General features: G+C 46.0%; 2 protein-coding genes across 2 annotated transcripts in view; one reads left to right on the top strand and one right to left on the bottom strand.

The window, feature by feature from the left end:
* LOC121458936 (aldehyde oxidase 1) overlaps window positions 1-5,977 on the top strand; it is a 50,913-nt gene extending 44,936 nt beyond the window's left edge. The window contains exons 31-35 of the mRNA XM_041668364.1: window positions 645-759; window positions 3,572-3,637; window positions 4,036-4,224; window positions 4,681-4,848; window positions 5,692-5,977. Of these exons, the coding sequence (XP_041524298.1) occupies window positions 645-759; window positions 3,572-3,637; window positions 4,036-4,224; window positions 4,681-4,848; window positions 5,692-5,742 (589 nt within the window). The 3' untranslated portion in view covers window positions 5,743-5,977. The remainder of the gene's footprint in view (window positions 1-644; window positions 760-3,571; window positions 3,638-4,035; window positions 4,225-4,680; window positions 4,849-5,691) is intronic.
* A 1,710-nt stretch (window positions 5,978-7,687) lies between these two features.
* Window positions 7,688-26,117, bottom strand: part of LOC121459116 (shugoshin 2-like) — a 31,627-nt gene continuing 13,197 nt past the window's right edge. The window contains exons 6-9 of the mRNA XM_041668637.1: window positions 25,328-25,566; window positions 21,218-23,827; window positions 19,498-19,648; window positions 7,688-9,737 (exon numbers count right to left, since the gene is read on the bottom strand). Of these exons, the coding sequence (XP_041524571.1) occupies window positions 9,722-9,737; window positions 19,498-19,648; window positions 21,218-23,827; window positions 25,328-25,566 (3,016 nt within the window). The 3' untranslated portion in view covers window positions 7,688-9,721. The remainder of the gene's footprint in view (window positions 9,738-19,497; window positions 19,649-21,217; window positions 23,828-25,327; window positions 25,567-26,117) is intronic.

Below are 26,117 nucleotides of genomic sequence, written 5' to 3'. Positions count from 1 at the left end.
GCCAGAATGAGGATAGGCGCCTCCTGTGTGAGCAGAGATCTGAGTAGCTGTGGAGCATCCCACCGTCTAGGAAACGGTTGGTTGACTGTTTCCATGGGGGAGTGAGTGCTGAGACAGGGCAGGGTCTTAGCTCCTGTTCTCACTCTGCCTGGGACTCCAGCTGCCTTTCAGGGACAGACACTGGTAGTGTTTTTTCATGGCCACCTCCAGGCTGGGGACAGAGGGGAGACAGGGGAGTGGACTCAGCAAGCTGCTGGCCTGGACTTCTTTTCTCTTTGACATTCACCTGTTCTTACTGATGAGAGGGGGATGGAGCAAGCATAGAGCCAGCTCATGGGAGCCAGGGGACCTGAATCCTCACAGGCAACACTGAATCCTGGAGCCAGAGGGAGAGAAAGCAGGCAGATAAGGCCCCCTTGAAACCGTGTTTGCTTTAAGATGCAGGCTGAACCCTCAATCTGAGGACCATAGAAGACGTGTTTCTTGGACACATGTGTTAGGCATGTGTTATGTGCTGGCATGGCCCTAGACACAGGTCCTCCTCTGAGTGCCACAGCTCCCTTTTTGCTGTCTTAATCATCGTTGTCTGAGATTGCAGGCGTTGATCACCTAACAGTGCTCCTCAACAATTTTGTTTCTTTCAGGGGCTATGAGGCGGAAATGAACTGGGAGACAGGGGAAGGCCATATCTTCGAGTATTTTGTGTTTGGAGCTGCCTGCTCAGAGGTGGAAATAGATTGCCTGACTGGGAACCACAAGGTCAGTTCCACCAGGGAATGTCCCCTGACTGTACTGAGTGAGATGCTAAACATTCCACACATGGTGCCTACTGGAAGGAAGTTGGGTGTGTGGCAGCACCATACATTAGCCCTAAGGGTGATCTCTCTGTATTGCTAGAAAAAAAAATGAAACTCACGAGTTTCCTTAGCATTATAGTACCCTCTGTGGAAAACAATAATCCTTCTTCTTAGGTGTTTCCTTCTTTCAGTTTTAACTGGAAATAGGAAAGAAACTACTTCGAAACAGCCCGACAACAGCTTCCATGCAGACTCTTTTCTCAACTAGCAATCCTACCTCGTATGAGAAGTGTCTTAGCATGATGCTCTTGAAGGGCACCACAGGTGTCCACAGCTTGTTAAGAAGGACCAAGGGTCAGCTCAGGAGAGGCAGTGGTCAATCATGCCCTCTCCTTGGATGTCTTAAATGTCATCTTATACTTTTATAGGATGGGTGGGGTGTAGATGCACACTCCTGGACACACACAACAGCTTCAAGGACTTGGTTTCCTTTCTTGTACTTGGCCTTTTGTGGTAAAGAAAGTATTCATTGGTCATTGTATAATAAATGAGCACAGATACATCAAATGGGACTGCGGTAGCCTTCACAATGTCATGTCACTAAGCTACTAGGTTAGTGACAATCTGCCCCAAAACCTACCAAGAAGTAACCTCCAGCTTTGATATTTCCAAAATTTTGTGTCTATGTTCTTAGATTGTTATGCATAACTTTTCATTTATATCTTCTTAGCATATATTTTCAAAGTAGAGTCAGCCTTATCTTTGAGATTAGGTTTAGCCTCATTGAGCCTCCCTGCTAGAATATCAGATTTGTCTGGATTCTAGCGCAGACTGCATCTCTCTGGGGAACTTGGGACAGAAGCAGTGAACTGTCACCTCAAGCCTGACTCTTGGGTTAGAGTGGCTGTCCCACACTACGCTGAGAGTTCTCTCGTGCTAACTAATCTCTGAATCCCTTTGCCCTCAAATAAAAAGTCAGCGGGAACATACCTGTTTAGGTTTTTCTTTTGTCTTGGCCTTGTGGGCGCTCAGAACAGTAATGACTAACCTGGTGTTGGTTCAGGGTTTTGTTTCTTTGCTTGTTTTACTGTAATTGGACCTTTATGGACCCACTTAAGCTTCTGCCTCTGCTCCGGAGTGCTGGGATTAAAGGCGTGCGCCACCACCACCCAGCTCTGCATTTTCTTTGCTCCTTAACTATCAACAGAGTGTGTTTGCATGGTGGAAACCATCATTCACACCAAGGATCTACCGACTTGTTGGAGGATGGAGGTGTTGCCAGCACATAGGCAGGGCCCGCTCTTTTCTGCACTTTTAGGTGAGCAGAACACAAGCCCTAAGTTCATGTTTGTTCTTTCCCCCGCCCACAGAATGGAGTTCTATGGCAATGGAAAGCAGTTTGACTTTCTGTTGCCCCGTCCTGATCCATGGCTTGGTGATGTCACCGGGCTGGGTAGACTCCATGGATTAGCTTGGATAGAAGCCACAGGGCTTTGTGACGAGGCTTTTGAAGGACAGAGATATTGACATTTGTTGTTTCACTGTTTGTTGTGATAGACTAAATTTAGTCTCTTGAATCAGCCATCTTGAAGCTAATCCAAAGCAAATGAACTTTTTTATCCCCCTGGAAAATAAATATTACTTAATCTGGGGCTAAGAGCATTGTGTGGGGCTGAAGAGATGGTTCAGTGGTTAAGAGCCCTCGCTGCTCTTGCAAAGGATCCAGGTTCTGTCCCTAGTCCTCACATGCTGGCGTTCAACCATCTGTAACTCCAGTTTCTGGTGGTATGACACTCTTCTGACCTCAGTGGTCACCAAGCACACACAGAGTGGCCATACATACTGTGATATGAGAGGAAAAGTGTATTGGCTCTGGACCCCCCCAAGGTCAAGTTCTTGGCACAGTGGAGATTTATCTGCCCCAGAGGGACAGAGGGCAGAGAATGAGAGACAAAGACAGGAGACAGAGGACAAGGGAGACCCGGCATGGGTAATTGTCTCCAATGACAAAGTTCTGCCTCTGGATACAGGGACACAGACGTGTCACAGAGGAAAATGGTGGTTTATAAAGGGAGAAGGGGAAACCCCATGTTAGGATGAGGTGTTAATTAGGCGAGCCAAAGGAGAATTTTGATTGCTTGACTTCAATAGTTTGATAGCTGGACATTGATAGCCTCAGAAGGAGGAAGCAGCCATATTAGTGACCAGACCTTGATGGCTGTCTTTGGGAATGTAATCTGATGGTTTTTAGCAAGGCAGAGAGAAAGGGAGAGAAGGGCAAGGCCAGTGGGAGCCACACCCGCCAAGATGGAGCTGCCTAGATTCCCTTCACAGGCATGGAGGCAAACACCCAACCACAAAAAATAAAAATAAATAAATGTGGTTTTTAAAGCCATGCAGAATGGAGGGTGGGAATGGAGCTCAGAGGATGGAGCGTGTGCCTAGGATGTACAAGACCTTGAGTTCGATCCTCAATACCATATAAGCCATGCATGGTGGTGCATGTCTTTAATCAGTGGGGAGGTGGACTCAGGAGAAACAGAAGCTGAAGAACAACTTTGGCGACATTTAAAGCCAGTATGGCCTACATGAGACCCTATCTCAAAAACAAAGGTTTTAGATAACAAACGTGGTTACACAATGACAATTTGGTTGCTTCTTTATCATGAAAATAACATGATCTGTCCAAAGAAACACTTGACCCCATACCTGGAAGAAGGCATTTCTCAGCTTCTTCTCTCTGTGTTACCTGCATTAAACATTTATTTTTGTAGACCATCAGAACAGACATTGTGATGGATGTTGGCCACAGCATAAACCCAGCCCTGGACATAGGCCAGGTACGTGTAACTGTTTGTTCTTGTTTCCTGTTTGGGGAGCAGGAAGTGCAGTGAGTCTGAAGAGGAAACATCCCCTGGGGACCTTTACCCTGGTAGATGGGTCCGTGAAGGGTTCCGTCTGCCTCACTGGAGGAAGGCATGATGGTGTGTGCACAGGCCTGTGCAGACTCATTTAGAGTTACCATTGCAATGGCTACAACTAAAACCCAAAACCACCGACTTGGAGTCTAGCACTGAATGGGACATACAGAAATGGCTGTAGATGGGGTTCTGGGGACATTCTCCAAGATGCCCTGTAAGGCCCCTTGAACTGCAGTTCTCCAGGTCAGGCAAGCCACAGGCAGCGGGCATGCTCCTGGGAAGCCTCCTGGTGGGACACATTCCTTCTCTCCCCTCAGGTGGAAGGTGCATTTATTCAAGGAATGGGACTTTACACCATAGAGGAGCTGAGTTACTCCCCTCAGGGCGTTCTGTACAGCCGCGGTCCAAACCAGTACAAAATCCCCACCATCTGCGACATCCCCACAGAGATGCACGTCTCTTTCCTGCCGCCGTCTGAGCAATCCAACACCCTGTATTCCTCTAAGGTGAGCTGTGCTCGCTGACAGAGCCAAGGTTTCTTTGTTGTCTGTAGGGCGGGGAGACACTGGTCTACTTGGTGTTTGAGGTCTTTAGGGCACTACAGAAGGAGTCCAAAGTAAACATTTAATTATAAAGTAACTTAATGACATGTTGCAATATTTCCAATATGCCTAACATGGACTATCAGATCCCATTAGACTTTTTATATTGCAATCATCAACTTCATTTCTATATATGCTTGCTCCATTTGAAATCATTTTCTTAAGCTAGAATTCTAAATATAAAAATATTAAGGTCAGTGGGTAAAATACTTTTTCAAAAACAATATATGTATGGCAGTCTGAAGGTTTTAATATATGTGTGTGTGTATACTACATGTGTGTACATATATGCATATGAAACTATATTCAGAGAGGGAGGGGCATGTTGTGTCCTAACCTACCTGGCTCATTGCTCTCAAGGGTCTAGGAGAGTCTGGGGTCTTCCTGGGTTGTTCGGTGTTTTTTGCCATCCATGATGCAGTGAGCTCAGCGAGACAGGAGAGAGGCATCTCTGCACCACTGAGGTTCACAAGTCCACTCACTCCAGAGAAGATCCGCATGGCCTGTGAAGATACCTTCACAAAAATGGTATGTTGCACTCGAGATAAAAAAAATCATAAAATTCTTCATTTCTGTCCCCTGGCTCCATGGCCACGTTTCTTTAGCCCACTGCTGTGGTTTTCCAGGGAAGAAAAGACGGCAGGAACCCCTTAGGGCATGTTAGCTGGATGGAGTAGCTCTTGAACTTGTGCCCCTTGGTTATGGGTTTCCATCAGCCTGGCCTCGGTTGGTCTCCTGGGTGCTCGGGCCCTTATCACTTGAGGGGACCAGAAGGTTCGTTCTCTCGGTTTTATGTTTCCCCTGAGTCAGGCTTATGAGTTCAGGGGCTGTGGCTTGAACCTGGGGCACAGCCAGGAGTCAAGGTCACTGAGCTACAGTCCACTGTCACCCACGCAGGCCCTGGCAGCGTGAGGGAAAGACCCCCCTCCAGTGCAGCGTCCACGCTGAGCACACACTAGGGTTCTCTGCTCTCTGTACAGCAGCACGATTTGTGATATTTCACAGTAAAGGAAGCCACGCCACTCAGTTCCCTCCCCAGCTACAAGACAAGTTTCCTTCACTTGTGGGGGTGTCCCTTCCGCCCTTCTTCCATGCCTGCTCTGCATAGGATCCTGGGCCTCACCCTGGACAAACAGCCACCACCGACTCCACGTTTTCTTAGTCCTCTCCACACGGGGTGGAAAGCTCTCCACCCTTCTGCTGGATCCTGTCCAGGACGCCTCTGTACATCACGTGATGTGGTTCTCTGCTCTCTCATTGGCCCTGCTGCCTGTGCTGGTTTTAGCCTTCACTGTCTTCTGCTATTTATTTAACCTAAGTCACCAGCGTGTTTCTAACTGATAAGCATCCAAACTTGCTCTTTCTGTCCAGATTCCAAGGGATGAACCTGGATCCTTTGTTCCCTGGAGCATCCCTGTGTGAGTCAGATGCGAACTGCAGGGACTGGGTCCACCCGTCTGCGGGATGCACCTCCCGGTCTCTCTGCTGGAAGATGGTAACCATTAAAGCCAGATTTTCACAGCCCGGAATCATCCACAGCTGATTTTCATGAAGCTGATTTGGAAGTTTCACTTCAGGATGCTCCAGCATTATAAATTCTCTAAGTAATTATAAATCTTCTTGTAAATCGCACAGATATTAAATCGTTTCCTCTGAAGTGGTTTCATTCATTCATTTCTTCATTCATTCGTTATTCTGCCCCTCACATCTGTACAGTTAAATACGACAGCTAGGCTGTGCTCGCTTTTGGTATGTATACACCAACACAATTATACTATCTAATGAATGACGATTTTATAAATGATTTCTTTCCTATTGTGATCTGGAAATGTATTTATTTTTTCATTTCTCCCTGAGAGCAATCACCCCACTTTCCTAATCAGGACAGATATGGGCCCCGTATCTAAAGAGTCTCTGGGACCACGGGAGTCAGGAGGAGAGAGATAAATGAACTTCATCAAAACTTCAAAGGTGGCAACAGCATTCCCACTAATCAGGAGGGTGAGGAAGGAGGGTCTAGAGTCCAAGGCTAGCCTGGGCTACATAGCAAGACCGTGTCCCAACAAAACAAGGGCTAAGGATATAATTGGTGATGGAGTGTTTGTCTAGTGTGTTCAGGGCCCTTGGTTCATTTCCAGCACAGGAAGGAGAGAGAGAAACCCACAGAATAAGACAGAATTTTTGAAAATATATGACAAACGTCTTGTGTACAGAACACTTACAACTTAGAGCAAATCACTTTTCAGTGATTCAGGGCAAAGCACAAGTGGGAACGGAAGGAGGAAGCAGGCACACGGGCATGTGTAGACCCCAGCCAGCAGGCATCCCATGTCAGCCTCTCCCTCAGCTCACACTCCATGACGGAGCAGAGTGGACTGTCCCACTGATGGTTTGATGGGCACGGAGAGAGGTGCAGCTTGGTTCACGGGTTGGCAGGCAGCAGATGCAGGTGCAGACAGGATGGCAAGTGTGCTTGACAGTCTCTCTAGCAGTTGGTGAGGGGCACGTTTTCCCAATGGACAGAGTTAGATAGTGCATGTGATTATCACCTTCTTCTGGAACATGCAGGTGTCCAACGAATAGAATGATCGTGGGGTAACAGATGGTTTGGCCAGGTGTTCAGAGCGCAAGAAGAGACCGGTGGGGAGTGCAGACAAGAGCTGCATAAATGGAAGAGCGTGAGCCCGCTGTGTGAGGGGTTTTATATCACAGTGTCTTAGTTACTTCTCTAATGCTATGATAAAACATCAAGACCAAGACAACTTATAAAGGAAAGCATTTAATTCGGACTCCTGGTCCAGAGGATGGTAGAGTCGGTGATAGTCATGGCAGAGGACATGGCAGCAGGCATAGCCTTGCGCGGTAGCCAGGAGTTCAGATGCTGAGACGACAACCATGAGATGTGGGATCGAACTGGGAAGGTGTGGTCTTTTTAAACGTCAAGGCCCACCCCTGCGCTACATCTCCTCAAACAAGTCACACCTGCTAACCCTTCCCTTACCGTCCTGCCAGCTGCAGAACAAGCCATGAGCTATGTGAGCGTACAGGTGCCAAACACATTCAACCACAGCAGTCTGGCACCCGGGAGAAGGCCTCTGTGATCTAAGGTGCCAAACGAGCAGCTGGATAAACTGGCCCAGCCTCTCCCCTCCTCGGTCGCCCCAGTGCGGACACAGGTGTGAAGTTGTGGCGGCCATCACCATCCCAAGCATGCGCCTTTACACTCGCCGTCTTAAGGTTTCACAAGACACGGTGTCAGAAGGGTTCACCGCACGTGGGAGCGCGGAGCCCCCCACATCACGCATGCTCTGTGCTCCAAGACACCGCTCACGTGACAGTGCCGCCATGGCCGCCATGGCCTCAGAGACGCGGCTGGAGTGTCAGGTGGGACGTCCCGCCTCTCAGGAAGCAGATGTGTGATGGAAAAGACTTAGCAGTGTGCTGCCCTGGTGACCATAGGGGAGCAGAAAAGAGTCGGGCATTTATAGGTTATGCAGCTATCCGTTGTGTGCTTGAAAATTCCCCAAATAAGAAGGTAAACAACGCTGATAGAAAACAAAGGACACAAAACGAAATAGAAATGTTTAGTAAAAATAGAGCAAGGGGATCATGTCAGGTTCAGAAGAGGAACGCTAGGTACATCCTCGTGTAACCGGACCTTACTGGGGCACCGGGCACTTCTCTGGAATTATCATTAAGGAAAACATCAGTCTGGACCAGTAAGGCCAAGTGATGTTAAGGTGATTGTTCCACTTAGCTCTTCAGAGGTGGGTGGTGGCCTGGGGTCCTGTTTCCACTGAGGTTTCACCGCACATCTTGGGTGAAATGATCAAACCTCTTTGGGGTGCAATCTCCTCTCCTATACATTAAATGTACCGGTCCTTTTCACCGACCTGCTTTGTGGATCCAAGTGTCCCGACCCTAAGAGCTGGGTGGGGAGAAGGTCCATTCTGACACTGTAAGACATTGTTGAAGGAGCTGGCTATGTCTACTCTGGAAAGATCCGCACCTCTGCATGCTTAAGGTATTTGCTGCAAACTCTATTCTGTTTGCTTCTCTATGCCAAGGCTAATTAAGAAATAAAAACCAAAGATGCCAGTGGCTATTGTAAACCTTTTGACCTCATACCTTCCCAGAGATGGGCATGAAAACCAAGATGAACGCTTGGTCTGGCTGCAGGCTTGCGTCTGGTAGTGCGGCAAGGAAGTGATCATCCAAAGGAATCTGCTGTGCTCCTTCTTCCAAAGGAAAAGCATTTTATCAAAGCCCTATACCACTGTACCTTTTATTGATAATATCCAGTGGTGTTCTTATTCTAAAAACAAGTTACAAGTCGGGCAGTGGTGGTGCACACCTTTAATCCAAGCACTCGGGAGGCAGAGGCAGGCGGATCTCTCTGTGAGTTCAAGGCCAGCCTGGTCTTCTACAAAGTGAGTTTGGTTCCCGCCACCACTGTGGGCAGTTGACACCGGCCTGTAACTCAGGCTTCAATGGCTCTCTCTTACCTACACAGGCAGCGCCCCCCTCTGTCCTCACACAGACAAAAGCACATACATTAAAACACAAATAAGATTTAAGTAAGGTCTGGAGAACTAGGATATTAGCTCCTTTCCTGGTTACAGGCACAAATCCCTGACACATAGTGATTTAAGCGAGTGAGGTTTTCTTCAGGCTGCAGCTGGAAGGGATCAGGTCCACCGTGGTGGAGAAGGCATGGAGCAGGCATGCGAGGTCGGGGTCCCATCTCAGCCACAGTCAGGAAACAAGGTTCACGTTGGTGCCCAGCGCACAGGTGACCCCAGTCTGTGGGACAGGGCTGCTCTTCCCACCTTCGCTAGTCAGGAAAGCCAGGCACAACAGGCCCAGGGTTTGTCTGCTGCATGACAGCTACCATGGCCTGGGCGCTAAGATTACAGATAGTGGAAGTGATCAAGAAGCTGACGGCTAACGAGTATTCCTGAAATCAGCATGGCGGAGGAAATGGTAACAGGCAATAACGTTCAAACCCTCTTTCATCTTCATGTCTCCTCAACGCTCAAAACAGAAAGCAAGGTATCCTGCTGTACAAGATAACCAATGCAAGTGTGTTTATTTGGCTAAAAGGAAATGAGTTGAACTGCTAAATGACGTTCGGTAAGAATTTAAATTAACAAGTTATGTGATGGCCAATGCTTTTTAAAAAAAGTTTCCTATTTAAAATATAGTTATTGGATGCACACACACCTCAATGTAAGTATAGACAAACAATAATCCAGGAAAGTCCCCCAAAATAGAAAACAACAGAATACTTCATGTAAAAACCAAACATAATACTCCTTCATGTCTCATGTCTTGATCTTTGTTATGCTTCTGTTCTGACTTGTGCTTTGAGAACTCAGAAAAGCTAGGATTCATATCTCCTTCATCTTCTCATCTTGCTGCAAAGAAAAAGAAAAGGCAAGATTAGCAATAATGATTCCACACTAATTATCTCTTTCTGGAAGAACTGAGAAGAAAACCATTTCCAGGAAGCGGTTTCCTTAAACCATAGCTTTGTCCCAAAGATGAGGGGGGCACCGAGATGCCGAGCTTTTCTCTGTAGTTTTTGGCACCTATGATTGTTCTCCTACAAAGAGCACTGGGGGTTACTACATCAGGTCTCTTTAGCTCAGTGAACCACACTGTGGGTTTTTCTGGGACTTGCTGTTCTCATTCAACATCCTGGTCACCTTCAAGTGTGCCCTGGCTGGAGCACAAACCCTCAGCTCCTACTCTGTATGGCTGCACCATTGCTTCTGCGGAACCGCGAGCTCTCCTGTGTGCGCTGAGGTTTGCGGTGGCTTCTTCTGTTTGTGTGCTGTGAGCCAGCTGTGCGCTTCCCTCAGAACAGCAGCTGTGGGAAATGCATGAGGCCTGAGATGCAGGCGTCCTCCTCCAGAAAATATTTGTCTTCTTCTTACGACAAAAGGGGACACTCCAGGTCATGGGTCGCTCATCCTCCATCCTAAACTCCACGTCTGCACTTACCAGATAGTAGACCCCAGATGGAACCAGAATAAGGACTTAGTATTCATTATAAATTCTCAGGTTTGCTCTACGTTCAGGACTTTTACTCTGCTGCTCTGTTGAGACAGTCCCACTGCACCGAGAGAGTCTGCATAGACTTTATTTCAGTCCAGCCCTAGGCTTCATTCTGCCCCAGGACTGTAAGGCTGGGAATATAGGTCAGGCTCCCCTAGATAGACAGGTGGCTTCCGGTAAAAACCAGCTCCTGGTCCATCTACCTCTCTGGGTTCCTTCTCACCTCACTCTGATCTGAGTCTTTTTCTACTTTAGTGTTCGCTAAAACGTCCAGTTCACTTTTCCATTTCAGTATTTCACCCACATTCCTGTGTTCTCAGAAAGAGGGCTGACCCTGCTCCACAGTGCTGTGGGTGGGGTTAATCTCTTCTCTACATTGCGTGTGCATGCACACGTGTAAGGTGTGTGTGCTTTTCATGAAATGTATGTGTATAGCCTCAACATGAAAAGACAGAAAAGGCAGGCAGGGAGCAGATCCCTTCTCTTCCGTAACTCATCTCCAGAGACAATGACGCTACCACTCTGAGTAATTGAATTTGATAAAAATTTTAAACAAAGATCACAATATATTTTCAGGGAAATACTGAATAATAACAACCCAGCTGTGGAAACAGAACACTGCAGATGTGTCCGTCTCCAACAGACACCTCCGCACTCGAGGGCTGGAATGCAGGAGCGGATGGAACAAACATATTTTAAAAATCTTTATCTTTTAAGTTGCAAAGCATTGAAGATGAAAAAGAAGACGTTACAGTAAAATCCACAAGCCATAGTGAATATATAATCACGATTTCATATTAAATCAGAACAACTGTCTTTCTGAAACAAAGACCAAACAGGGGAGACAGATAGGGACACACAATACAAAGATTTCACTGCAGCACTTTTAATATAAGGAAGATTGGTCAGAGAAGAAGTAAGAGCTGAGGACAGAGAACACCTGGGCCAGGACCCCAGAATGTCAGGGGCAGGGACAGGGTGACAACTTCTCACCTACTGCTGGCAAGAACTGTAAATACGACAGGACGTTCTGTTACGGCTGCGGTGCTCTCCCCCAGGACTGGTGGGAACACACATCGGGACGATAAAGAGAAGCAGTGTGGTTGAACCTCACGGGTTTATGAAACCATCTAATCTAAGGCAAAGAATTATACATCACCCCAGGTGGTGAAGTGCTTCTAATGCGGATACGGGATAACAGTTATGAAATTATGTGCTAGAATTGAACAAACAAGCAAATACTTTCAGATAATGAGAACTAGGCTTCTCACTGATTGAGAAATTACAAATTAAGCAAAGGGGAATGCTAAAACGAACCCTGTGGTATTGAATTCAAACCAGAGGTATTAGATCAACTCTAATATATCATGGTTCCATTACACACCACATACAGGAATAAAAAAGCATATGTCTATGTGGATGGTGTATCAGTTTCCTCTGAGATTAGAACATTCCATCCTGCGGGTTCCTTAAACAGGAAGGTAAACGACTCAAAACAGCTTCAAGAAGTTCCTGAAACTGAGCAGATCCACTAGAGCAGTGGTTCTCACCTGTGGGCCACGACCCTCGGCGCGGGGATCACCTAAGACCATTGCAGAACACAGATGTTCAGGTATGAAGTAGCAATGACAATAATTTTATGGTGTGGGGGCCACCACAACACAAGGAACTCTATTCAAGGGGCACAGCATCAGGAAGGTTGAGAACCGTGACATCAGAGCAAGCAATCAACACGGAGAGTCTCACTCGGACGGAAGGAAGCTAAGCCTTGAAAAGGACTCGCACATCAGTCGAGCTGCAAAGACTCTGAAACCCCAGCCGCCTGGAAGCAGAGACCAGCTGAGCTGTCTGCAAGGAAGGTCATTGGCTAATAAAGGCACTGCCCTGGCCCATTTTATTGGTTAGAGGATAGGTGGGAGGAGTAAACAGAACAAAATGCTGGGAGGAACAGGAAGTGAGGGCAGAGACTCGAAAGCTCTCCTCTCAGCAACAGACGCCTGAGAGAGACGCCATGCCCCGCTCCCGGGATGAAGCTCCGACCCAGGATGGACATAGGCTAGAATGTTCCCGGTAAGCGCACCTTGGGGTGCTACACACAGATGATTAGGAATAGGCTAAATTAATATGTGAGAATTAGCCTAGAAGAGAATGGGCCAAGCAGTGATTAAAAGAATACAGTTTGTGTGTTGTTATTTCGGAGCATAAGCTAGCCATGTGGGCGGCCGGGTGTGGGGGACGCAGCCCTGCCGCCCCTATTACTACATATGGCGCCCACGTGGACAACTGCTTCCACATAAAGCCTGAGACAGCTTGGGAAGTAATTCTAGGACAAAATGAAAGCATTGTCCCTGGTTTCTTGGTAGCAGCAATTTCTCGGTTTTACTCTGCTTGCTAGAGGCAAGCAAGCGCCTCATCTAAGAGAGGCTTCCTGACTCAGCTTTAGCTGCAAAGCCGGCAGCTCATTAAGAGGTCCTGCCACGAAACACTTAAACAGTGTTGACGAAAAGCTGAACACATGCTTTTCGGTTTTCAGCCATAGCAGGAAAAAAGCTGCGCCGTTTAAAAATGCCGGCTTTCTGGGCTGTCCTGCCAGGACAAACTCTGACTCTTTTATGCAGGCGGTTTGTGCGGTTTGCAAGCATAGGCTGCTGAAGCTCGCTTGCTGGCTACAGCCAGTACCTCAGCCATGAGGCTGGAAAGCTAAGGAATGGACTGGATCTAGCTGGCAAAGCCACGCCTTTAGTCCTACTGAGATAGCTTGGTAAATTAAAGATTCATGTGGTCAGAAAAAGAGAGATATACAGTAAAGAGAGATTCAAAGACAGAAAAAAAATGTAAATGGTTTAAATTGTGTTAAAAATATATGCAGACTAAAAGTTGAAGTTCTTAAAGTAAAAAACAAAAAAAGGAAGAGAGTTGTTGTGTGTAGTAGCACACGCCTTTAATCCCAGTGCCTAGAAGGCAGAGGCAAACAGATCTCTGTGAGTTCAAGGTGTAGTAGCATACACCTTTAATCCCGAATGCCTGGGAGGCAGAGACAGGCGGATCTCTGAGAGTTCAAAGACAGCCTGGTCTACAGAGTTACTTCAGGTCAAAGATACAGAGAACCTGTCTCAAAAAACAAAGAGTTAAAAGTAAAAATAAACAAAATAGAGGTTAAAACACAGCTGCACAAAGATGGAAAATACACAGAGAATTTTGATACTGTATGCTATTATGCTCTCTTTGAATTGTTTAAATGCTGAGGAAGGAGAAACAGATGCTAAAAGATATTTATTTATAAATACTGCTGAACTAATCCAACATAGATATTATGAATTTGGATCTAAGGATATGATACTTTGGAAAGGAGTTTCTTATTTTGTTTTCACAGAGGCTGAGACTTTGTTCATTTCTTCTATTCCGATTTGGTATGATGGACCACGCCCTCCTGAAGGGTTGGTGTGAAGGCCTTCAGAAAATTGCTTTGCTCAACTGCCAACTGAGATGAAACTAGCACACAGGTTATACCATGAAAGACCTAATTAACGACGCCCCCATTCAGCAGGAAGCAGTTTGGAGAGAAATAACTGCGCCCATATTCCCAAATATGGTTTATAAACGTTCTTTTACATTTAAAGGGGGATATGATATAGATATGAATAATTTGCATTAGTATAGATTTTGCTTTATTGATAGAGATTTAAGGTCAATTTTGTTATATGTATAAGTGTTTCTGATTTTGATTAAGGTATTGTGATTGTGTAGTTCATTTAAATATGTACTGTATAATTAAGAAATATAGGTTGTTAATGGATAATCATCGATAATAGTAAAGCTTGTAGTCATGTTAGTTAGATTTTCTAGATATATAGAGATATATTTGAGATAGACATTCTTCATGTCTTTCAAAGGTTACAGAATAGGACATTTAATGTTTTAATAACTGAGGACTTTTCATGACAATGAGACACTCTGCTCCTGGCAGCACCAATCTACTTCAAGAGGAAGATGGGCATCGAAGAGGCACCTTATGGAGTTTGATAGCCATTTGGGCAAGAAACTGCTCCTGCCTGGACTATTGCATAAACTGGACACAGAGAACCCGCAGAGAGAGGACTACTAAACTTGCCTAAGGTGAGATGATCTTTCGGGGTTCCTGATTCATGAAAGAGTCTGCGAGACATTTTGCAGGACACAACAGATAGTGACTGAACTGACTTTGAATTTTCCTGCTTTATGGAAATGTCTGCTGGATACCATGGGCCTGAAGGCTGAAGATGGATGCCCCAACGGTACAAAAGAACTTTGGGTGACTGTCCAAGCAGAGAGATGTCTTTGTCATTTCTAGAGTTTGAAGTTTCTTAGTTCTTGTTTACTTAGGTAATATTATATTTTTCTGGAGTCTTTGATGGAGTTAAGAATAGTTAGTTATAGTTATAGTTTTCCTTAGTTATGATAAAGATTATTGTAACTTTTACTTGATAACTGTTTTGTTATATGTAATTTTGCTATGTTAAAGTTAAAGCTTTTTTTTTGTTTAAACCGAAAAAGGGGAAATGATGGAGGAAGGTCATTGGCTAATAAAGGCACTGCCCTGGCCCATTTTATTGGTTAGAGGATAGGTGGGAGGAGTAAACAGAACAAAATGCTGGGAGGAACAGGAAGTGAGGGCAGAGACTCGAAAGCTCTCCTCTCAGCAACAGACGCCTGAGAGAGACGCCATGCCCCGCTCCCGGGATGAAGCTCCGACCCAGGATGGACATAGGCTAGAATGTTCCCGGTAAGCGCACCTTGGGGTGCTACACACAGATGATTAGGAATAGGCTAAATTAATATGTGAGAATTAGCCTAGAAGAGAATGGGCCAAGCAGTGATTAAAAGAATACAGTTTGTGTGTTGTTATTTCGGAGCATAAGCTAGCCATGTGGGCGGCCGGGTGTGGGGGACGCAGCCCTGCCGCCCCTATTACTACAGGTGAGACCAGTGGAGGCACCTAAAGGACTCTCTCCAGCCTGTTGAGCTATCTGCACGCTACTCAGGGAGCTCCTGCTTCCCGGCTCTGTGGGCTTCACCCATGCTCAGTGGGCTTGGTGATGCAGCTGTGTCTGGGTCATTTCTCCTCTGTAAGTAACCCCTTACCCGTATAAGCACATTCCTGTAAGTGAAGTTGGACGTTGGTGGTACCTGTCTGTTGTGGGCTTCCTATCGGATGTGAGTAGATGTGTGGGTGCATCCCCCAGGAAAGCTGTGTCCCCAACACTGGCTTAACAGAAATACATATGCTTCCTAGTGCTGTCTGTGAGAGGGCCCAGCCACAATCCCTGGATAGACGGACTTGAGCCAGGACACCACCCACAATCCCCTCTACTGGCATTCGTGCCTTTATGTAAGCCCTTCCCGATGGTGACGGGAGGAACAGTGATTTGTGTCCAACCACGGGTGACACGGGTGAGAGAGAGGTCGTCTCACTTCTGAGAGCATATTTCACAGAAAAGACGATCTCACTGCAAGGTTCTGCTGTAGACTCTTTCTATAGCTCTGAGCCTTGTGGGAGAGGGAGGCTGGAAGTGAGAACAGTCCAGGGCCAAGATCAAGATGAGGAAAGTCTCCCGACAACATCTGTTAGGAGATCCTCAGAGAAGATCCAGTCTCTCTGACACCCTGATTGTGGTACTATAAAGCCCTAAGCCGAACCCCCATGAAGCCACGCCCAGAGTATGAGAAATGATAGTAGGTGCTGTCTTCTCAGCAGCTAGATTTACGGTGATGCTGTGCAGAATAGATAGGAAGACAGTACCACACAGTGTCAGCCATGAGCACACGGAGAGTATCATCTGATCCCAGGCCAGGGCAGGAAGAACATTATGATGACTGAACACCTGTGTGGTCAGACAGCAATGGACCGGTCAGAAGAGGAAGACGCCTTGTTGATGGAAATCAGAAGCAATTCTGAGGGCTCCCAATGCCAGAGTTGGGATCACGCAAGTAATGAAGTAAAGATGGACCACGTTGGATTCCAACTAGAATATAACAGCAGCTATTGGTTCACCTCACCGTGTCAATATTAAGAAAGAAAGGACACTATTTCCTCAGAGAAGCAGAACAGAAACTCAGCGATGCTCTCACGCATCACACTGGAATGATTTCAAGCAAACCCTACTAAAAATATTAAAATCAAAAAGCAAAATTTTGTGGAACAGGATGTATGTACTCAAAGCATCTCCCCCAATCCTTAAGGAAAAAATAAAATTTTCACACCGTAGAAACCCAGCAGGTCAGATCAAGATGAGCCTTCCCTGCTAGTGGAACAGACCGACATAGCGAAGCCCTGACATGTTGCGCCGAGGATGTGTCCTTCACGTGGAACTCATTCAGAAAAGCATCACACGTGTAATTATGAGAACAAACAGGAACAATCCCCAAGCCTCAATTTGTGGATATTCTAACAAAATAACTGACCTGCGATCTTCAAGTGCAAGGAGAACAAAAGGATTAGGGAACCGGCAGGTGGGGTAGCCTAAGGAGAAACAGAGGCTGAACGAAACACAGGGCACAGACGAGTCCTAATGCAGAGAAAGGCCATGAGCCGCGTGCAATTGGCCAGCAAGTACATGGAGAGATGATGGAGGAAGGTCATTGGCTAATAAAGGAACTGCGTTGGCCCATTTTATTGGTTAGAGGATAGGTGGGAGGAGTAAACAGAACAGAACGCTGGAAGGAAGAGGAAGTGAGCTCAGAGACTCCACAGCTCTGCTTTCCGGAGCAGACCCCTCAGCAGAGACGCCATGCCCCATTCCCGGGCAGACACACGCCATGAAGCTCCGACCCAGGATGGACTAGGCTAGAATCTCCCCGGTAAGCGCACCTTGGGGTGCCATACACAGATGATTAGAAATGGGCTAAATTAATATGTGAGAATTAGCCTAGAAGAGAATGGGCCAAGCAGTGATTAAATGAATACAGTTTGTGTGTTGTTATTTCGGGGCATAAGCTAGCCGAGCAGGCGGCCGGGGTGCTGGGAACGCAGCCCTGCCGCCCTTATTACTTCAGAGAGATGTTCGGCAACCCTGCTCACCAGAGCTTCACAGAGAGGCTAGAACCAGAGAGCCAAACAAGCGATGAGCGTGAAAGGAACTGGATTCTAACACAGGGTGGCAATGTAAAACAGTCTGGCTCCGCACACAATTTCCAGCCTGGGTGTAAGATCAGAGAGAAATCAAAACATGGCCATGCGAGCATTTACATACCACCTTCCAGACCGCATCGTTCCTGACAGCGGGAACGACAGGGAAGAGAAATGAACAAAGGTCCGGTCCAATCCCGATAACGGGGGAGCGGAACTGTGGTCTGGACACACAGCAAAACGCTGTTCATAGAGCACAGGACGAATGCTTGCTCATCTACCACATGGAGGAGCCCAGAAAACCCCGTGGTAGCAGAGTAAGCCAGTCTCAGCGTCTAGATATGATTGTGCTCACACACGTCCAGAACAGAGGTGGCTACAGCTAGGAAGTAGAACAGTTAACTCCAGCTAGAAGGTGCACAGAGGACAGGATTCCTTTCTCGGATAAGGAAATGTTCTAAATTGATTGTAGTAGTGGCTGTACATACTCGTGAGAGGGTTTTCTTGGTGGTGTTCAGAACTGAATCCATGGCAAGGGCTCATACACTCAAGTATGACCTGCATTCCTTATCTGTGCGCATTTAAAAACCTATGATTCTGTGCACTTCAAAATGGGGCAACATATAGTATGCCCCCAAAGACACAGTGTACATCTCAAAAAAGATAAGTTGTAAAAACCCCTTGGCCCTGCCTTCCCATCTCACCCTCTGTGGAGTACTGCCACCTGCTGGTTCCTGCTTGGAAATGCCAGACAGAATCATCAGGGTTTGACAGGAGGAGCAAACACTAAAATGACCCAAAGGACATTTTGTGATCATTTTCTCCAGCTTATGGAAAATATTTGTACACAATAGGATTTTTTTGAGAATTTTGAGAAAAAACTGATTTTATGAGATAGGCTACTTGACTTAGTTTTAAAAACCTGAGATTTCTGAAGAAAACAATGTCAACAGTCATTGGGGATGAAGGAAATGTGCAAAGAGTGGTTATTAGAAGGCAGTAAGAATTTATAGAGTTTTGTGAACTACAGTCTCATGCAACCAGGGCGAGGTCTACCCTGAGCTGTAACCCAGTCCTGCCGCATCCTAATGCGGTAACTTCGTTAAGAAATTCCTGAGTGTGCACGTGTGTGTGCATGCGTGCGTGTATGTAAGAGGGAGAACGAGAGAGTACATACATATGAGTGTGCATATGTGTGTGTGTAGAGCCCAGATGGACGTCAGTGTCAAGATGCCTTCCTCGGCTGGCTCTCTCTGAGCTGGGGTCTCCCACTGAACTTAGATCTGCTAGACCGGCTGGCCAGCAAGCACGGGAACCCTGCTGTCTGCCCCTCCCTCTCCAGGGTTGGGAAGACAGGCGCACGCTGCCCTGCCTGACTTGTACGCGATTTCTGGGGCTCTGAACTCAGGTCCTCGTGTGTCTTCTAGCTCTTTACTGATGAAGTCATCTCTCCGGCCCCAGAAAAACCTTATTCTTTAAAGACAAACACATAAGTGTTGTGTGAATGAAAATCATTCAGCATCAGAGACCTGCTTTAGAAGCACAGCTGAATCAAACCCAGCACACTGTCGATGACTACTAAAGCTGGGGGGGGGAGGAACTGGGTAAAGTGGCTACAAGTCTTTCTCTGCTAGTGTACATTTACAGTGAAAAAAATTAAGAAAAAAAATTGTTTCTCTTCGGGACCAGAGGAAATATAAGCCACACTGACTTCTAGGGAGCAACGCAGGAAATAAATGTGGGTAATAGCTATGAAAACAGTGGTTGGTAAATTGTATTCAACAAATATAAAAAATTATAGCTACCAATTAAAGTTTCTAAAATGACAGCAGTAAGATGGAAATTAACTGAAACTAATTTAAAACCAGAGCTGAAAGAGAGAGGAGAAGTTTCAATTGATGGCCTCTCTCCCAAGTTCATCCTGCGTACATATGAACATGTTTCAGGAGTGTTCAACACTAATCCAGGCCAAGCGCTTCTCGAAGTACAGTGACAAGCCCTGCCACACTTGCCTTATGAGGTTCGGCTCTCTCAGGTTGAGAGGGGCGCACTGCCTTTTCCTTCTCATCTGCTCTGCAGCCTGGTCTTCTGACCCGTTCTTGGGGTTAGCGGGGTTGCTTGACACAGAACTGGTGTCCACCAAGTCTGGGAATATTCCTCTACCTGAAAGGAATATTTTCACAAATATTTGTAAAAGCATATATAAAGATATGGAAATAAGTATGAAGTAAATAAATACAGTTGGCCTAGCAAAGAGAACACATTTTAAGACATAAAATTCATTTTGTGAAGAAAACGGGCTTACTTACTTAGGGTTCTCACTACTGTGACAGAGACCCTGGTCATAAACACCGTGGGCAGGGCAGGACCTACTTCACTCACAGTCCGTCACGGGAGGCTTCAGGGAAGGAACATGGAGGCGGGAGCACATGCAGAGGCCATGGAGGGCGCTGATTACTGGCTTGCTCCTCTTTGTTCAGCCTGCTTTCTTATAGGACCCAAAACCAGCAGCCCAGGGAGGCCACTACCAACAACAACAACGGACTGGGCCCTCACCATCAATCACTAATCAAGAAACTGCAATTTAGGTTTGCCTACAGAAGGCATTTTCTCAGCTGGGAGTCCCTTGCACAACTGACTCTAGCTTGTGTCAAGCTGAACTAAAACTAGCCAGCACACCACTAACAAGGGCTACAATGTTGCAGCTCTAAAACACAAAAGTTCTTCATGTTCAACCCTTCCTGAACCTACAGCAATCTCTGCACACTCATTCACACACACACACAGCTCTGGCTACTCGGTGTGACTGTCACCTGGGGGCAGACAAAGAGGAGTTATTCTTCTAACATATCCTACCACCCGGACTCTTGTGACTCTTTTACCTAGGGCCCCTTTTATCTAGACTAGCCTTAGCCTGTAAATTCCAGTGTTGTATAGACACACTGAAATGTTGGTCCCAAGTAGAAAAATTTTTACATACAAATGTCTAATGCTACAAAATCTTACAAACTCTCTGATGACAAAGAAAATCTTTATGACTGGGCTTTCAGGAATAAGTGGGGTAAGTAGTTTTATATAAAGCATGATTATAGTATATGTTTAAAGATCCATAATGGTAAATGGTGACAGCCAGTTTCAGCAATTTTTTTCCCATCGTTGTATTTGGTTATTGGTAATAACTATTATTTTTTATAAGCAGGGTTAAACAAAAGTAAACACTAATGCTGAAAGTCTTGACAACCCATCAGTCTACAGTGCGACCTACATGATCATCTCTGCAGCTCACTGTCTGCTTTACAAACGACTTCCCGCACACTGCGCGGCGACCCTTACATATCTGTGTGCCCACCCTGCGGGGAGGAGCAGTCTTACTGCTGCTCTGACCACACGAACTGAAGGCACCTTCCCAAACTCACAGTTTCCCTCCCTAGAATAAATTCAGTGCAATTAGCCACCACAAGCATTTACGACATTTAATCCCCTTCCAACACACGAAGAGAGGTGTGATCTGCCCCACACCATCATTAGATAACGCCTAGTAAAGCCTGAATCGGGGTTTAGATGCAAATGTGCAAGAGAATCTGTTACCCTCTCAACGTACAAACCTTTCATTTTTCTGTTTCCATATGTGCAGTCATATACTGCTTTAAAATTTTTGCAAAACTGCCCATTTCAAAAGCAAATACACCAGTGGTCAAGTGAAAAGAACATAACTCTAAAACCTTGGCCTACCTATTCCGGACTTCTGCCTTCTGCAGCAGCTTTTCTGAGTCCTCTCCTTTGTCTTGTCAGGAGCAGGCCCAGGCCCGCCTGCTGGAAAGATGCTCGCACTCTCCAGGAAGGAACTTCCTTCCATCAGCAGAGTTTTACAAGAAGTCGTCGTCAGAGGCAGTGAGCTCTCCCACATGTCGTCAAAGGAAGAATTCTGTATGTTAGAGGAGCGCATCTGAGATAAAGGTTTCAACGCCTTTGGGCAGAAGTCCAGTTTATTCTTGGCAATTTTCCCATCCTCCAAGTAGTTTTCCTTATCGGCCTGCTGGGAGTCGCCTGACTTTGTGTGGTCAGTGCTGGCTGTCATTTCCACCGCCCCATGGGTATCTGAAGGAAGAGCTAGGGGCCTCTTTCTTTTCTTTGATTTGGATGTCACTCTATCTCTTCTTTTGGCTGGGCAACTTCCTCCTTTGGCCACGCCCAAAGAGCCGGCATCTCCCAGTGCAAGCACAGAGCTCTCTTCCTGGCTCTTTGGTGGGTTAGTGGGCTCTCCGGGACCAGCATCTGGTTCTCCAGGACCAGCATCTGTTCCGTTCCTGCCCTGGGGTGATCCAGACTCCAAGGCGACAGACTGCTGTGAGGCACCTGGAAGCTGTGAAGTATGTTCGCTCTTCCCTCCTGTCAAGATGTTCTCCGCTATGCCTGCAAAGTCTCTCTGCTTTTTAACTAGTACACACGAATCTGGGATTGGCTCACCATTTCCCTCTTTATTACTCTTGATTCCTCCAGAGTAGGAACTCGTAACAACTTGGTCTTTGACACAGCTCTTAAAGCCATTCACGTCTGCATTAGTATTCTCGTGTATCTGGCTCATTTGAGAAACAATTTCTGATTTATTGACCTTCTGGCAGACCTTATTTAATGGGTCATGCACACTTCCTTCATCATTTTCATGCATTTGGTTGGTTTTAGAAATTATTTCTGTCTTTCGAAGTGCCTTTTGTCTAGGCTTCTTATCTTCTTTTGAGTCCTTGTGACTAGCAGGTGGCACCTCACGGTCGTGCACTCTCATCCCCAGGAGCGTGTGACTCTTATGCTCATATAACTTTGCACTATCTTTGTTACAAATGGCAGGCACTTCAAACTTACTAAAATCTTTTAAGGTTCGGGGAATGTCTTTATCCTTTTGAGGTAAGAAAGACTCGTCCATTTCTGAACAATGACCACCTTCGTCATTACTAAAATTATTCACCTTGGAGATTACTTCTGTCTTGCGATTTACCTTGTGCCTAGGGATCCTGCTAACATGGGACTCTATCCAAGCAGGGTGCACACTGGTGGTTTGCTTGGACAGATCCAGAACATTCTGCGCCCGACAATCATGTAAGCGTCCGTTGTTTCTTGCGACAAGTGGAGGTGCTTCTAACCCTTCTGCAGCGTCGACGGCTGCACGGGTGGACTCTTTACTCGCTGGGGTTTGGAGGGGGACGTCTTTGTCAGTATCCTCATATATTTGGTTCATACTAGAAATTATTTTTGTCCTCCGATTTATTTTCGGCTTAGGATTATTTAGCTTGGACTGAATGTGCTGCACACTGACCAACTTTTTCAAGTCCAACATAGTCTGGGTCTCAAAGTCGCATACAGTTTTGTTATCTTTCGTGGAAAGATCAGCTCTATGGAATTCATTTGCCACGTCTAGCTTTTCAGAACTGGCCTCTTCGTCCTTCTGGTTTGGATATAAATGATCCTTTTCTGAGTTACGAATCACAAATGTCTGTCGAGAAGGCTTATTTTTATTACAATGCGGGGCGTTCTGACATTGATCAAACTCACTACCTTGAAGGAGTCTGACTGAACATGGAGAGAAAGGGCGTGTTTCCTCTTGCTCGCCTGTCGTGCGTCTTTGTTTCCTCTTTTTATTTTGGATGGTCTCTTGATCCAAGCTGCTCGGGAGGGTTATTTCCTTCAGCATGTTTGCCTGAGGTGGCTCGGTATCGGCAATACAATTTGGATCTTCCGAGTCCCCTCTGCCACCTAAGACAACAGAGCCTCGTTCTGGTCCGTTTTCCGTCTTTCCCTCCGCACCCATTTCCGAACTACCTTTACATTTTCTCTTGGCTCTTTCTCTCCTTTTGTCAGAGCTTGGATCTTTTACTTTTCTGAACGCTTCCTTTCCACAATCTGTCTTTTTCTTCCTTTGATTTTTATTGCTTTTTGAAATTGCAATGATTTTGTTCACTTCACTGGCAGTTAAATCCATGTCGGCGTTTTCGTACACAGATTCTCGCAACTGAAACCCATGGGTGTTCCGCACTGTGGCCACGGGCTGTGTCTGAGGGTCGCTGGCAGCCTCAGCAGGGAAGCGGGGAGAACACTGTGTTTCTCTTTGCGTTTTAGTACTGGTTTCACTAACACAACCATTTATCTCAACGTCCCAGTTGAACCCTGGACTGGACATCTGTGGGTAACCTGAGTCTGTGCCGTGCAGATTCTCTGCAGAAGACCCGCGCTTTCTCCTCTCAGTCACGTTGTTAAGTGACGGTTTTTCCCTGCTGAGGCAGGAAGATGGCGCAGTTTTCACCTCACTCAGAGGACTCTTAGGGCTTTGGGTTGAGTCATCACGGCTTTCTGCAAAATAAAGAAATATAAAAGTAAGTATGCTACAGTAAACAAAACATACTTGGCTATTGCCGAGAAAACTTCTGCTAAGCCGTTCTTCTCAGATCCTTGCATCTGTTAACTGTGTAACGCTGACCACAGTTAGTCCGGTAGCCAAGTTCCTAGAAGCTGTGCTGGCGCCACTGTTGGGCACAGGCCATCCTAATCCTGAGCAGGGTGCGGCTGTGTCCATTCTCATGGATGTGAGGTAAAGTGGGACGTGGGAGCGCTCCATTATCCTAGTTAATGTTTCTCAGCAGGCTCTGAGCTCAACAGTTAGGGTTCCGTGATCCAGTCTGAAAATCTCCAGCCAATCTGTGAGCACCGCAGACTACAGCCCAGGACCGTCAATCAGGAAGACGTGTAAATGGAATGTCTTCTCAGTGAGCCAGGATCAAGCTCATTAGCACGACAGTCTCGTTTCTGGCACTCTGACTAAACAGACACTAGCACTTAAGGGAGTTTATTCAGCTCACAGTTCTTGTTACAGTTCACCCTCGCCAGGAAGTCAAAGCAGCAGGACCCTGAAACGGAAGTGCCCTCCCCCTCCGCAGAAGAGTCAATGGAGGGTCACTCGCACTCAGCTGGCCTTCTCCACTTGAAAGGTCAAGCATTGCCTACCTGGGGAATGGCGCCACCTACAGGGGACGAGTCCTCCCAACTCAATACAACCAAAACAATCCTCCACAGACCTGCCATGGCAACCCTCCTCGCAGGCAATCTCTCACTGAGATCACCTCTCCAGGGCCTCTAGATTATGTCAGGTTGGCAACTAAAAACTTATCATCATAACCAGTAACTGGTTGTGATTAAAAAAGTCACTATATCCATCTACACCCCCACTTTTCAGATCCATGAAAAGGATTAGATAAGACTAAATCAATGTAGTAGAGTTGTTCAAATCACGATAAACAAAGTGGGAGTCTTAGTCCTGCTCATTTTTCAAGATTGCTTCCAGACTAACAGTCTTAGGTCCCAGAGGATGTGACATTTGTGGAGCTTCTTTCTTCTAGTTGAAATTTTCACCAGCAGTTTTAAGTGTTAGAAGTTGGAAAGTACAAGTTAGTAATGCAAGAGACCTGGCTGACTGTGGCAGACTGAACATGACTGGCCCATAGTCTCAGGGTGTGGACCTACGAAGTGTGGCCTTGTTGGAAGAAGCGTATCACTGTGGGGGTGGGCTCTGAGGTCTCCTATGCTCAAGATACGGCCCAGTGACACAGTTCACTTTCCTGTTGTCTACTTCTCCAGCTGCATGCTCCCTGCCATGATGATGACGGACTAAACTTCTGAAACCATAAGCTAACCACCTCAGTGAAATGTCTTCCTTTATTAGAGTTGCCTTAGTCAGGGTGTCTCTTCACAGCTATCGAAACCAGAACTAAGACACCAACTCATGAGCTTTTTAGACATTGTTATCTTCAAGAAAGTCTGATGAACAACTACATAAAGTTTCTAAAACAATCCTACCTTTAGGATGAACATCAACACTAGAAGAAGTTTGTTTTGAATAACTGGAGACACATGTATTCTGGTTATCTTTCGTGGGAAGCAATATTTCCAAGTCACACTGGCGTAAGGACAAAGATTGTCTTGAGAGCGAGGAGGTGACGTCAGGTGACGTTTTTGATGCAATTCTGCTGTAACACTTTGTTCTCCATTCATCACCATCACCATCATCGTCGTCATTTTCTGAAGTTAATAGAACCCTAAAGGCAAGTGAAAAATCAGACAAGAAATTCTGTGTTTTATAAAAATCGTATAGAAAAAAAAAGATACCACTGTACATCTGCCAATAATCTGACCTGTTTCTTAGAAGAAAAGCAAAAATTATGTGAAGAAAAAGAAAACAGTAATAAGCAAAACATAGGGATTATTAAAGAACTGGGATAGCAGCTGGAGTGATGGCCGAGCAGCTAAGAAAAGGTACTGCTCATCCCGCGGACCTAAGTGTGGTTCCCTCCACCCAGGCTGGGCTACTCCTGCTCCAGAACGATCTGTCTCCAGTCTGCATGAATTAAAGATAATAAAATATGCTAAAAGAAATGAGATACAATCTAAATTTCTCTGCAAGAAAACTTAGATAACTTTCCTTAAGTTCTTAAGGAAAAATAATCCTTTATGATATACTTCCAGAAAACAGAATTTGTATCAATCAGCGCTACGAAAATACCTAACCCTGAAAAATAATTGCAATAAAAAAATTATGAATAATTTTCATTGTAACACACATGCAAACACCTTTAAACAACAACTGTGA

Source organism: Microtus oregoni, unplaced genomic scaffold (assembly GCF_018167655.1).
Source record: "Microtus oregoni isolate MIOR12 unplaced genomic scaffold, Mior012 000018F_ref0000195, whole genome shotgun sequence".
NCBI lineage: Eukaryota > Metazoa > Chordata > Mammalia > Rodentia > Cricetidae > Microtus > Microtus oregoni.
Note: the sequence above shows the minus strand (reverse complement) of the source record. Positions and strands in the feature narration are given on the sequence as shown.